Source organism: Corvus cornix, chromosome 12, assembly GCF_000738735.6.
Source record: "Corvus cornix cornix isolate S_Up_H32 chromosome 12, ASM73873v5, whole genome shotgun sequence".
NCBI classification, from domain to species: Eukaryota; Metazoa; Chordata; class Aves; order Passeriformes; family Corvidae; genus Corvus; species Corvus cornix.
In genome coordinates, this window is record NC_046342.1 from 3157419 (window position 1) to 3170953 (window position 13535).

The 13535-nt window shown below is 39.6% G+C and overlaps 1 protein-coding gene across 4 annotated transcripts in view; it reads right to left on the minus strand.

Annotated features, from left to right (window-relative positions):
- IARS1 (isoleucyl-tRNA synthetase 1) overlaps window positions 1-13535 on the minus strand; it is an 89208-nt gene that overhangs the window by 61379 nt on the left and 14294 nt on the right. For all 4 annotated transcript variants that reach the window (XM_010409753.2, XM_019292063.3, XM_019292065.3 and 1 more), the window contains exons 7-11: window positions 11687-11804; window positions 8888-9035; window positions 7584-7671; window positions 3786-3846; window positions 2077-2172 (exon numbers count right to left, since the gene is read on the minus strand). In XM_010409753.2, coding sequence (XP_010408055.1) covers window positions 2077-2172; window positions 3786-3846; window positions 7584-7671; window positions 8888-9035; window positions 11687-11804 — 511 coding nt within the window. The remainder of the gene's footprint in view (window positions 1-2076; window positions 2173-3785; window positions 3847-7583; window positions 7672-8887; window positions 9036-11686; window positions 11805-13535) is intronic.

The following is a 13535-nucleotide window of genomic DNA, read 5'->3' on the forward strand; positions in this document are numbered from 1 at the left end:
TGTTGGAGGATACATTTCTAAGCTATTAGCAATACAGAACATGTATCAGTAAGCAGGATTTAAAATAAATAAATAAATAAACCCCTGACCTTCCATCTCTGTTTATCAAAGGGACTCACTTATATTGACAGGAAGGAACAGAGACAAGACTCGAGGCTTGCTGTGAAGGACTCTGCTCTATTTCTTCTCCTTTGACCCTCCTGGTCCACTTATCCCTTTTCTATCCACCTTCAACACAACAGGAAGGTGCAGAGGAGCCAATTAACCAAGAAGACAATCCTGTCTGCCACCATGAACTATCTCCCTTCTTTCATCTAAGCCTGTCGAAAGGCCTACCAACAGTATTCTACACAGAGCCTACTGCATCATGAGGAAATCCTGACCTTAAACCAGGACCTTTGTGAGCTTTTCTGAACAGAAATAATCTTCTGTCAAAACTGCACTACGTGCACCCCAAAAAGACGGCAGCAGCATTAAATGCAACAAACACTGTGCACTTTCCTTCTGAAGGCAGCAGAGCCCATTGACTCAGACCCCTGTACCAAGCGTTATCTACTCAAACCTCTCCTTAGCTGATGAGTGCCAAGTTCTGTTTGTAACGTCTGTGCACTTTTTCCTGACACAATGTTTTATATTTTTTTTCTTTGTGAGGCATTTAACTGTTACTCTCAGGTTTTTTCCTAAAAAAAAAAAAAAAAAATGTTTTACAAGTAATTGCTGATTTCCCAGGAGAGAGAGGGAAAAAATATTTTTCCTCTGTTTACAAAACTCAGTGGGCTTATTAAAAAAATCAAATAAAAGAGGGCAGATAATCCTTGCTCTAAGTGGCCAGCCAACCTTTCCAACAAGCTGTTTCCAACAAGTTTAACTGGACTGTGCAAATACACAAACCACTCTTAAAGCAGCCAAGGTAAAGGTTCTTCCAGAGCTCCTTCCCTACTGGCAGTCTCTTCCTTTCCTCCCCTCCATCTCCCACAGCAAGAGCTCCTGACTCTAAACCAATTCTCACCCCTCTGGCACATCCAAGACTCAGCTCCAGGGGAGAGTCTAAGGAGCAGAAGTGTGACAGGATTTATACTCCTGAGGACACTTGACCAGCCACCACCATTTTCTTTATTAACTGCTAGCACAGCCCACTCTAATTTTCTTTATTCAGAGCTATATAAAGCTGGAACATCTTTTCATATCAACGTTCATCCTGACAAGGGAAACACCACCACAATGGATGTACCCTTCAGAAGAATGTGGGGAAAAAAGGATGGAAGAGGATGGGCTATCTCACATGAATACAAAGAGGCCTGTTGCTAATGCCAAGTTTCTGGAAATTATGACAGAGCTCGTGGTCCAGGGATTGCTAATTGCTAGGCACTGCAAGTTTTTTGAGGGCATCTTTGGATAATAGCTGAAGACAGGACACTCTACAAAAAGGACAATGAGCCTAAACTAGTGCATTTAATTCAAGTGTCTAAAAACTGAAATTATTAAATCCATGACAAATCATTCCTCTTAGCCTTAAAAAAAAGAACAGACTGAGGGAAGGGACAATAAAGACAGGAAAAAAAAGAATGGAGTGCAACAAAATCCTTTCACACCAAGGGATAAAGTCTCAGGACAAAAGCAAGAGAAAGCATTTTCTCATTCTCTAAAAGCCCAGCGAGTAATGAAATTGAAACGCTGAAGAGGGGCAGTGTGCTGAGCAGAACTGCTGTTCCCAACCAAAATTATCACTTAGCAGAGCCAGTTTTCACTGCAGTGCCACAGATCAGCCCTGCTCGAAGCTCTAACTTCAGACTTCGAGAAAAGCTGAAATCAATGACACTCAGAAGATACAGTGGTGAGTTCAGCTCACACACCACAACACAAACCAAAGCGAGGGACACGAAAATCTCCAGTCTAGCACAAGCACTAAGTGGAAGAGCTCATTAGACTACAAAGCTACATGATATTCTTACATTTTCAAGCAGCAAATGGGAAGATTGTTTAACATCTATCACCTGAGAGAGTCCCCAGGAGCTGGAAAGCCATACAACGTGTGCTGAACAAAATTAACATTATAAATGTGTAGTTCACACTTACAGCACCAAAGTAGGGAGCCTGATGGACAACTCCTGTGCCTTCCTCCTCCTTCACATAACCATCCACTACCACAGTAAAGGCACCTTTTTCTTTGCACTGTAACACAAAAATATGGGGGGGTTACATATAGATATATATTTACACACATACAGCAAAGCAGGATTTTCAAGAATCTGGCAGAGCCACGAGGCACACAAAAAAGGGAAGAACTGCATCAAAAATCAGTGACACAGTAAAATGTGACATCCCTAACATGACTTAATGACTTCCCATAGCCCAGACACCTGTGCACTTCATTTAAAGAGTGTCAAGTGTGATTAAATCTCACACCTCTCCAGAAGGCCTCCAAGTCAATTACTCTTCAAGCCACAGATCTTTACACAGTTCTGTACTTAACAGACTGCAATCAATACTCTCCTGAACGTGAGGACACAACCAAGAAAGGTACAGAAGTCTTCCTGCATTTTTGTATGTCCCCTTTACCTCTTCCTTTAAATCAAAGTTTGCTTTTATAGTCACACATTTTCCTTATTTCCTCCAGAGAATGAGAGCATGGTAAATACCAACTAAAAACAGAGAGAAGAGAAAATCCAGAAAAAAATTGCTAAGAAAAGCTATGACAATTTTCAGTGTGTTCAGTATAATGAAAAATGAAGGGTTATTTACTATTCCTTAAAACAAAAATAGTAAAAAAAAAAAAAAAAAAAAAAAAAAAACCAAAACAAACAAACAAAACAGTGCAGTCACAGCTGAACCAAATGTGTTACAAAATTATTAGGTCTGGCTTGTTCTGGAGGGAGATATTTTGAGATAAGACCTCCATTCTGTATAAAAACCAAAAAATTGTAGATGCCCCATCTGCTCCTTACAAGTACAGCAAGACTCAAAAAATTTATCCGTTCCAAACCTCAGATCCACAGTCCAATTTTCCACATTCAGCCGTGTTTGGCTTTCCTCTGGAAGTATCAGTCCCTGCTCCCTACAGAGGTTTTCCCACCTTTGCTGACTCCTGCAGATATTTCAGAACAGAAGGTGTCACAAGTGACCAAATCCCTTACAGGAGTTCACAGCTGCCTGGCCAGCAGGGCTGTACTTCTCCTCTTTGAAAAATTTAATGGTTTTAATCCAATTTTTTTTTAAAAAATAGAAAATTTTTCTACACCCTCTCCCTATTGCTACACATTCTTTTATCATCTGGGATGCCAGACCTAATGCAGTGCTTAAAAGCTGCACAGGACATCCAGATAAATCTGATATATCAGTAGGTTTTTAACAAAGGCTTTTAACTCTTCAGTGGAAAACATGACCATGTCTGATTGTTATCCAAAGTCAGAGTCATTCCCTTGTGAAGACAAAGCTTGTCAACTTAGGAGGCAGACAAGAGACACTCAGCAGATGAGAAAATGAGAGAATACTGCCTATTTATTAATGTGTATTGAAGTTTCTCTGCAATCTGAAATCAAACTTCTATTTATCACCCAATTTTTACTCTAAATATATTTAAAACTTAAAGGAAAAAAATATTAGAGAAAGAAGTCAATACTGTTTTTCAAACTTGCACTAGGATTTTAAGGTACCTTAATACCTTAACAAACTGGAGTTTGTTATTAGAACTTAAGATCTTTTCATAATATAAACAAGGAATACTCAGAATGGGTTTTACTTTTGTCTTTATATCCTGTATCAAACACCAAACTTGTTCATCTTACCTGAATAAAATATTCAAAGAGTGGTTTGTATTTCTTGCCTTTAAGAGCAATGCCAGGAAACCTGAGGAGAAGGATTTATAAGAACATAAATTAACAACCTGGAAATTGGTTTTTTTTCCTATTTGCTTCTTCATCTCCCTGACAGAATTTGATTTCAGAAGATGAAAAGTATTTCCTTAAGTTTGTTTCCCACCTCTGTGCTTAATGTGGACTTGGAGAAAAAACAATGTCTCTTAATGCATCTCTGCTACCAGTCATTAACTTGTACCTGATGGACTTTCAATCAATCAATGTAAATTAATAGAGGAATTAAGCATTAATGACAAGCTCTTTATGGTAAATCTGGGCAAGAATCTTCTGGATAAAACACAGTATCCATAACAACAAAGCCCTAAACCTCAGCATGTCCAAGAGAACTAAACAGTGATCCGAAACACCTGAAGTTTTATGTGCAGAAGATTGTGACGCAGGGTATTGCAGCCTTTAAAGCTCAGATGCCTCATTCCTTATTCTAGAACTGGGCATCCAAACTCTCCACAGGCATCTCAGGGAATGATCCAACACAGACAGGACTGGCTGAGGAACCAGCTGAGTCAGACAAGAAATGTAAGGCAGAGATGGAGCCTGCAGGTCTGGCTCCCTTCAGGCTTCTGACAGCAGCTGACAAAGACAGTGATTAGGTTGGGATTTGCAGCTCAGAACTCTCCTGAAAGTGCTTAAATCATCCAATTTCAGGGGAAAAAATCCAGCTAAAACATATCTTAATCTAATAGATGGGCTGGATCTCCAACTGTGTCACAGCTGTGGTCTCTCCCTACGCTCCCCTTGATCTACAACTTCCAAACAATGGTCAAACCATAAAACACTTGACTCCTTCAAAGTGGGGGACTCTTCAAAGCTGTTGCACTGCACAGAAAGGACCTCGAGCAGCATTTACTGCCAAGTTCAAGAGCATGACTCCTCAGCCCAGCACACACAATATCCTCTAGGAAAAGGGGAGACTTCTATTTTAAGCCACGGCTTTGCAGATGGTTTATATGTTTTTATATTACAAACAGCCTTAGGAATGTTTGAGGTGCTTAATCAGGATCAGATGAGAGCAAAGCATCCCAGTGCTCAGCCACACAGATGTGGGAATGTGAAGCACCAGAATTGGCTTTAAAAAAAAACCAGCAGTATTTATAGTCTTATTTAACACAAGTCAGAGAAAGGTAAAGGTTGTGGATCACATTCCTGATTTTCATTTTGGCATCTGAAATACTTTGTTTGTCAAAGTCCTGAACTTCAGCCTGAAAATTTATACAACGGTGCCTTCTTGTGACCTACGTTATAGTGGTAAGACTCATCTAAAATCACTGCAGCAATCCTTCACTCCCAGGAGATCAGGAATCTCTGGTTTGGATTCTTTAGAATCCAAAAAGAGACAACAAGGGAAAACAGTGCAAAGAAATTAAATGTTTAATATGCCAAACGACTGAAGTGTAACAAAAGAGGAGGAAGATTCTCAACAGTCACGTCCTACCTACCACTGCTAAATAAAACAAGAAGCCACTCAATGGCCAAAATTGGGGTAATACACCCAGACCAATTCATCAATGCAAAGCAGCCAAGTTCAGGGGACTTCAGACACTGAACATTTTCAATGAGACCATTCCCTGCCCTCAGCCTGATGTCTGATACAGATTAAGTTGCATAAATTTCTCCCTCAAGGGCCTGACTGCTTGAGAATTTAGAAGTGAGCTAAAGGAAGAAAAAAGTTAAGAGCAGAAGTGGGAAAGTTCATTTCCACAAGCTCACATACAGATCTAAATCTTTCAAAGATCTATTCAACTACCAGCTACCTTTTAATTGTCTCACATTTCACATTTGAGAAAATTAATTATTACATAACAGAGAAACTGGAGCATGACCAAAACCAGAAATCAGCTTGAAAAGAGACTGTAGCACTAATACAGAAAGAATTGAAATATACTGCTCTGCAGAGAGGTTTGCTAGCAGCCTTATGGATGCAGAGATTAAAAAAAAAAAAGGAAATGTTTAAAAAATCATTAAAGACTGGGGGGCTGAGAGGTGGTGTTAGAAATACCATTAGTCAGAGACATAAATACAACATCTGAAATGTGTATGATTGCCTTAAAGAACAGGCTCCTCACATTTCTGATGAAGACACCACATCAGAAAAGGCCAAAATGTTCTGTGCATTCCTGGAAATAGAATGACTGCAGTCACACTGAAGTTAGATTTGTAGTAATGCATTAAAAGAAGAATTTGGAAGCAAAAGACAACAGATCAACAAATGTAATATATGGGCTAATTGGCTTCTTTTTTAAGCCTAAAGCAAATGTATTTAAAAATACTTAAGAAAAAAAAGTGGTTTGATAGAAGGCTTAGTTTTTAGACACTCTGAACAGGTTTCAAAAGACCAAAAAGGGAAAGAGTATCTGTATTTCCTGAGAGAACTGAAGCACTGATGGATCTAAAAACCACTGAGACACATCTAAAAACCTGATTCAACTTTAAGTGACTGAGAGTTTTTAGTAAGTGCTGAAGAACATACAATGTGAATTTGTCAAGAATAAGCCACACAAAGCCACATTTTCTGGGGCAGACTAACCAGCTTGGATAGCAAGCAAGCAGATCAAATTTAGGTCTTAACATTAGTAAGAGTTTGGATACTTTATCATTCCAACACACACAAATACCTGACCTGGTGGATACACCACCATTTCAAGAGAAAAAGTTGTTGTTAATTCAGTCTCAGACCAAAAGAAAATTCCCAGTGGTATCCTGGCAGGACCATCCTAACACTGACACTGTTCAGTGGTTTCACTGATGACTCAGAGGGAAGGAAAAAACTACAGAGATCGGGAAGTTCAGCCAACCCTGAAGAATGAGAGCACTGAACATCATCTTTAGAAACTGAACACCATCTTAAATTGGTACAGACCAAGTGACAGATTAAGAGCATTCTCATAGAGGGGGGGGAAGGAGGGAAATCAATGCAGAGATATAAAATTATTCAACTGCCCAGTTTGAGCCATCGGAATAGGACACATCTTAAACAAACATTCCTGCTCTGTATTTCCCTAATTTAATGACCACATGCAATTGCTTAGCTGAAACAGCCTCCACTTTTTCAATTTAAAGCTTTCAACTGCTTGATAAAAAGACAAAAGTAGAAATTGATGCCAGTGAAGAAAGGGTGTTATTCTCAAAAACATTCCTAGTCTTTATTTTTTTTTATTGTGGTTGTGTTATGTAGGTTTTTATTGGGTTATTTGGTTTGCTTGAATAAAGTGAGCAAACAAATATTTGTTTAACACCTGCACCCCCTGCCCAGTCTGACTTCTTAATTAATTCCTATTTTTCCACCTAACCAAGATGAATAACCACTCTGCAAAAAGGAATGACTGCCACTAACTACAGAAGTAATATTTGCTAAAAACAATGGGATATGGGATTGTTTTGCACATTTCCCTTTAAATATTTACAGAATGTGTAGAAGAAGGCATTTGGACCAGCTCCAGCATTTTCTCAAACTTTTACATTACTGTGAACACACAGGAAAGGGGTGGACTATGGAACCCTTTTTCCTCACCACAATACAAGGACCCAATGAAACTTTTTTCTGCTTGTAGCTTCACATACAAGACCAATTTGTTCCAGCAAATTTCAATTCCTTTTACAGATTTTTGCAATATAAACACACATGCAGGGAAATCCATCTTCTTGAAAACATTTAACTTCTGATCTAGAAAAACACTGAAAATTAGCAAGTGTAATCATTTATGTACTTGCCTGTCAAGTATTTCATATTCACTGTCAGATTTGTACAATGCCACCAGCCTGGACTCCATCAAAATGTAAATCTTCCCTGTGGCCTTATCTAGAATATAAAACAAAACAGGAATTCCACAAATCTCAGTTTAATCCCCTCATTTGCACCATTATGAAATCTTTCAATATGTGCAAGATGGTATCACTGTAGCTGTAAAACTGCCCAGAATAATCCTTTACTACTTTCCAGCTACTTCTACCCCACACAGCCAGTTAAGGAACACTTTCCAAAGGCTAAGTTTAAACAGAAACCACAGGATGAAATCCAGTCCACTGATTTTCAGTGTTTTGTTGTTGCAGAGGCAGAAATACCCTATCTTGTCTGTTATGGCTGAGCCAAATAAAAAAGCAATTGAGAAGTTTCAGTAAATGCAATTGAAACAGAGGGAAACAATTGGAAGATGGACAATTACCACATAAAATCAGTATTATTAAGTTGTGAGGTAATGATTGCACTTTATGCAGCCTTCCTGAGATTTGCTATTTCAATTACATGCTAGGCTTTCTTTCTAAAAGAAGTATATACCAACAAAGAAAGTTAATACAAAAAAAAAAGTGAAATGTTATGAAGAAAACTCATTTTCTACCCCAAACCACCCTGATTTCCTAACTTCAATGACAAATTTTATTCAGGCTGCTACCCTGCCAACTCAGTCAGGGTCACTGTCCCACAGCAGCAAGCCAAAGACATCCAAACCCAACTCAGCCCCTCAGGCAAGTGAGATGTTATTTCTGAAAGCACTCAGTATTTCTTTTTAAGATGACCAAACTTCTGTTAAAAATTTTGAAAACTGAAACATACTTAGCTCTCTTAATAGAAAAAAAACCCAAACATGTGGAGTTCACTGCAGAACTTTATGTTTAACATCACCTTAGGCATACAACAGATTCATGTGGTTATGTTGGAACTGGAAATTCCTACTTACTATTCTGTTTAATTTCTTTTTAAAAGGGGGGATGCTTGTAGATGAAGGTATAATTAAAGACTACAAGCACCCCATCCCTTTTTTTTTTATTCTTTATTTCATCTATTAATATTTTCAAGGTACAGTCCTCATAAACCATGTAAAATAACAAGAGCACAGCAGTTGGAAATCATCAGCCACATCCAAAGTGGATCTCATCTTTCAAACTAACACTGGTTCAACCCCCAGAAAGTTCTGTAAATTTAACCTAAACCAGTCTATAATACAAAACATAAGTACATATTCACAGGCACGGAAGGAAGAGGTGCTCGTTGTGTGTCCCCTGCAGTTAATACTTGCCTCTCAGTTTTACATACTGCAATTCTGGGTTAACACAAAGGGCCAGATTGCTGGGCAAGGTCCAAGGAGTCGTGGTCCAGGCGACAAGAGACACACTGGGATCTTCTTCCAGTGGGAAGCTCACAGTCACTGAAGGATCCTGAACATCCTGAAAAACAAGATAAAGTCCAAGGGTAAAAAGAGAGCCAGCAAAAAGCCTTTACTGCCTATGTGAGTGAGAAAATGGAAATCTAAGATGCAGTAACTCTCACTGCCATGCACCCAAACCTATCTGGCAACTGGCCTAGTTCATCACTGTAATCTGTAATGTGAAAGGTGAAGTGGCAGCATTTAAGTCAAGAATAGAGCACCAGTCACAGAGTTCCTCATTACACCAGTGCAGTCTGTTAGTCCAACAAGGCCACAGGGTTAAAATCTCCCACTTGCTGGAAGATTTGGGGGATTTGCTGCCAAAACACCAAAGAAAAGACAAGTGCAGTTCCTTTAGGTACCTCTTATAACCCCATTTTCAAAGTTTAGAACCAATCTCAAGGGTCAGGAAAATCAGCAGTTTCTCAGACACGACTAAACAAAGCCTTTTCCACATTCTCTTCTGTAGCCAGGGATTAGGAAGAACAGCCACCACATAAAATGATTCATCTCTAATTAAGAAGCTGCTGTTAACAAGGAGGGGGAAAACATTTGGAGTACTTAAAAACAAGAGTATATCAATGTTTAAAAGAAACTTCAGGGAAGGAGACCTTTGTCAGCTACACTGTAAAACTTAACCTTCAAATGAGTCCAAAAAATCCACTGAAAACAAGTTTTTCTGTCAGCCAAGTACAACCCTATTCAGTCACTTCACATTTCACATATGATGAAAAGCTGTTGTAAAAGCAAGTCTAACCCTCCAAATGTGAAACTTTCACTATGAAATTCTAAATGCCAACTCAGAGGGTGCTGTGCACACCGACCCTAAGCACAGAAATAGGTCCTGTGGCCTCGACACGTCTCGTGCGAGGCGCTCTGGTTTCCATCCAGCATCATGGAGCAGTTAATGGCATCATGGGACAGGCAGCTATTTATGTCTGAGCTGAGGGCTGCTCCAGAGGGAATTTTCTGTGAACATCTGGTGCAGTCAACAGTAAAACATAAATATTACATAACCCATGGCCTGCGCTCAATACCAGGCAGAGCTCGAGCTCTCGGTTCTGTCTGTACTGAGTGCAAGGCAGCACTGCAGGCTACTCACTTTGCTTTCTGAAGCACTCAGCTCACCAGGTAGATAAAAACAACTGCCAAAGCATAAAAAATGCCATCCAGGCTGACAGGTAATGGCATCAGGTAGTGTTTTAGCTGTTAAAATTTCACCTGCAGATGCCACTTCTTCAGTTTAATGCAACACCAGCTGCTGGCATTGTTAACTCAAGCGTGCATTAGACACCCAGCTCTGGTTCTGAACATGCTTCTTGTGTCCTACTGCTCCTGATCTGTGTCCCAGCTCTCAGAGGATCAATAAACAGCAGCTTTCCACTGTGAGAAAGGCAACAGCTGCCTCACACCCACAAGTAGCTGTGCTCACCAAGAATAAATCCTGTCAGCTCACAGACCCACACCTTCCAAACACCACTTCTAGCAGATAAGAAAAATAATTTTTGTATGGAGTGGCAGAGCAGCCACGCACACCTCTGGTTCTAGAGTAAGAAACAGCATCTGAATATTTCATCAAGACTCAAGAAGAGAAAAAAACGAGCTCTAGCTTTATGGAAAAAGAGAACACATACACAAACCCTCCAAAATAGTCTTTGTTCTAAAGAAAGCTCATTAATCTGAGCCTGTGTGAAATGTCAGTTAATAAGGACAAGAAAAGTAATTATTTCAGTTGTCAGACAGTCACAAATATCAAGGTATCTTTGCAAATCTCTCTTTCATAAATCACAAACCAGGTTTTTTTCAGCATAAATACCCCTCAGCAATACAGAAAGCTCTGGTATCTGTGGGCTGCATTGTACTACAAGTCTATTTAAACATTTGTTTCAAAAATACTATTTTTGGCCAGAAAACTGGCCTTTTTTAGGCAAGATGTAGAGACCAGATGTACAATCTGTGCTTGCGCTCTGCTCCCACAATGCAAGTGAAAGATTTACAATATAATGATATGGAGGCCTGGGTCAGGATTGGAAAGGATACAAAACCTCTAGCCACAAACTAACATGGAATTTGAAAAACTGGGACACAAGTTCTGCTTTCACATACATGAACATGAGTTTGTTGCAAGCAAGAGGCTGCGCTTGCCTTATCTTGTCATTCACTTTTAAAGGAACATTTTATAAACCACAGTAAGCCCTGCATTATATAAGGTAGAACATTTTCTGGTGTTTCCCAATCTAAATTAATGATTCTTAGAAGAGCCATTATCCTACTGCTACAGTGTCTTTGACATTCCTTATGAATCCCCTCACGGAAGATTAAAACCTTGTCAAAGACCCTCTTGTGCATAGGGACAACTGCAGCTCCCCTCTTAAAATTCAGCATAAAAATCCACCACTGCAGTATCACCTTGAGAGCCCAGAGAAGGAGGAATTTACCCCAATAAAACAAAGTGTTCACTTCAAAGATCTGTAAGTAGTAACCAAGGAAGAAGTCTAAGATCAAGTGATCCAAACAAATACAGCAAAATGTGATAAAAATTAACCCATTTACCTAGATTTTTACTACCAATTTGGAATGTAATGATGTGCTTAGGTACCACCAAGCAAAAAGTACTAAAGCTCTTCATATCCAAACAGAAGAGAATAGAGAAATCTGATTGCAACTTACCTTGTAGTTCTGATGGGACTCAAAGTTGGACAGGGGGGTGTTGCACGCGGTTGAAAAAGGCATGACCTTAACTCCTCTATACACCAGCCCTTTGTCATAGAGCTGCTTGAAAACCCACCTGAAATACACAAGGAACAAGGAATAACTTGGTGTTTCACATTTAGTAAATAAACTGCAAAATGGGGTTTGTGCTCTAGCTGGAGTTTCTTTCTGAATTACACCTTTTTTTTTAAAATCCATCATCAACTAAAGACAATATTTGCGAGTCAAAAGGCAAAGAGATAATTGATTGCAACTGCATTTCTGGCAGATTTTTAGCTTTAGCTGGTTCTAGCAGCTTGGTATTCCATGCACTGGCTGCATAGCACATAGATTAATCAGCAATATGGATTTTTGTTCCATCTAAATCCCTTCTCAGATTTCCTGAATACAAAGATCACTTGAAATCTGAACAATTAACAAGGCTGATATCAGTCATAATTTAGAGAAGAGACAAGTAGTGACATGGCTGCTCACTTCTCACATGATCTTAAGTTTCTGCTGCAGCAACCAGTGCCACAGAAGAGATACAGGTCAGAGCCACCTGCAACCCCCCCCAAGTAAATCCTGATAATCTAAGAGCATTTTTCACAGGAGGGCACAGTTAACCATGAAAAATGATGAACTCAGTTTTATGGTGCCTCAATTTAATGTTCTCCTTTGAACTCAGATCCTCTCCAAGATGAGTCTCACACCAAGCCTTAACTCTGCTTAGGAAATCATCAATCCAGCCTGTAGCATAGCTGGATCTTTATGTTTTCTTGAAATAATCAAGACAGCACTTAATATTACAAATATTACACTTAATATTACATTGACAAATGGAGTCAATGCTCAAGATGAATGGAAGCTGGAAGAGAAACACTTCACACAGCAGCTCAAAGTGTCCATGTGATGGACAAACCCTGAATTCCCCAGGGTTTCCTCAAAGATCATCAACATTTATCAGCTTCTCATGTCTCACTGACTTGCACACTCAATGGCACAGCCTGCAGGCTGTAAGGCAGGAGAGGGCAAGCCTTAAATAATCCTGCCAACTTCAACTCACAAATCAGAGCTACTGCACAGCCTCATCATTTTGAATTTCACATAGAAACTGTTAAAACTCTGCTGACTTTAAAAGCTCCTTTATCCAAACTGTTTTCAAACCATCCTGATCCCTTTTCTGGGTCCCTTTGCAGATAAATAGCTCATTGCTAAGCAACCAACCCCATCCTGGCAAGCAGCACTTTTTTCTGCAGGCTGTCGTTTTGTGCTTGAGAATCTGGACCTGTATTTCAGTCAGTGTCTTGTCTTCCATGCTTGAAATTATCATCTTCAACAAAAACCACAAGTAGACTATTGCACTGATTTTATCTGTAGCCCAAAATAAGAATATCAAAAGACATGCCCTGTCTTGCTGACATGAAAGTCCTATGGTGCCTTAATCAGAATAATCTTTACACTACAGATTAGGCAGCTGGAGAGAATATAGAATGTCACATGGAAAAGATGTGCAGTCCATCAGATTCATCCATGGGCCTCCAGTAAAAGTCAAAAACTCTCCTATAAGTCGTCACTAACATCAGAAAAAGTACAAAATCCAAAGTCTGAGATGGAAAAATCCTCAGTGACCCTCAGCAGCATCAAGTTCTGCCACAGAGGAGCCAAACCTAGAAATCTCTCAGAGCTGTGCACTCCTACAAAGGTGCCTTACCTGACACACAACTCCAAAGAAACCTTGCTCAACCAAGAAACGTCACCCACAGGCAAGATGTGGCTGCCTGACCCCCAACCCAAATCGGAAACAGAGCAGCGAGTGACTATTTTA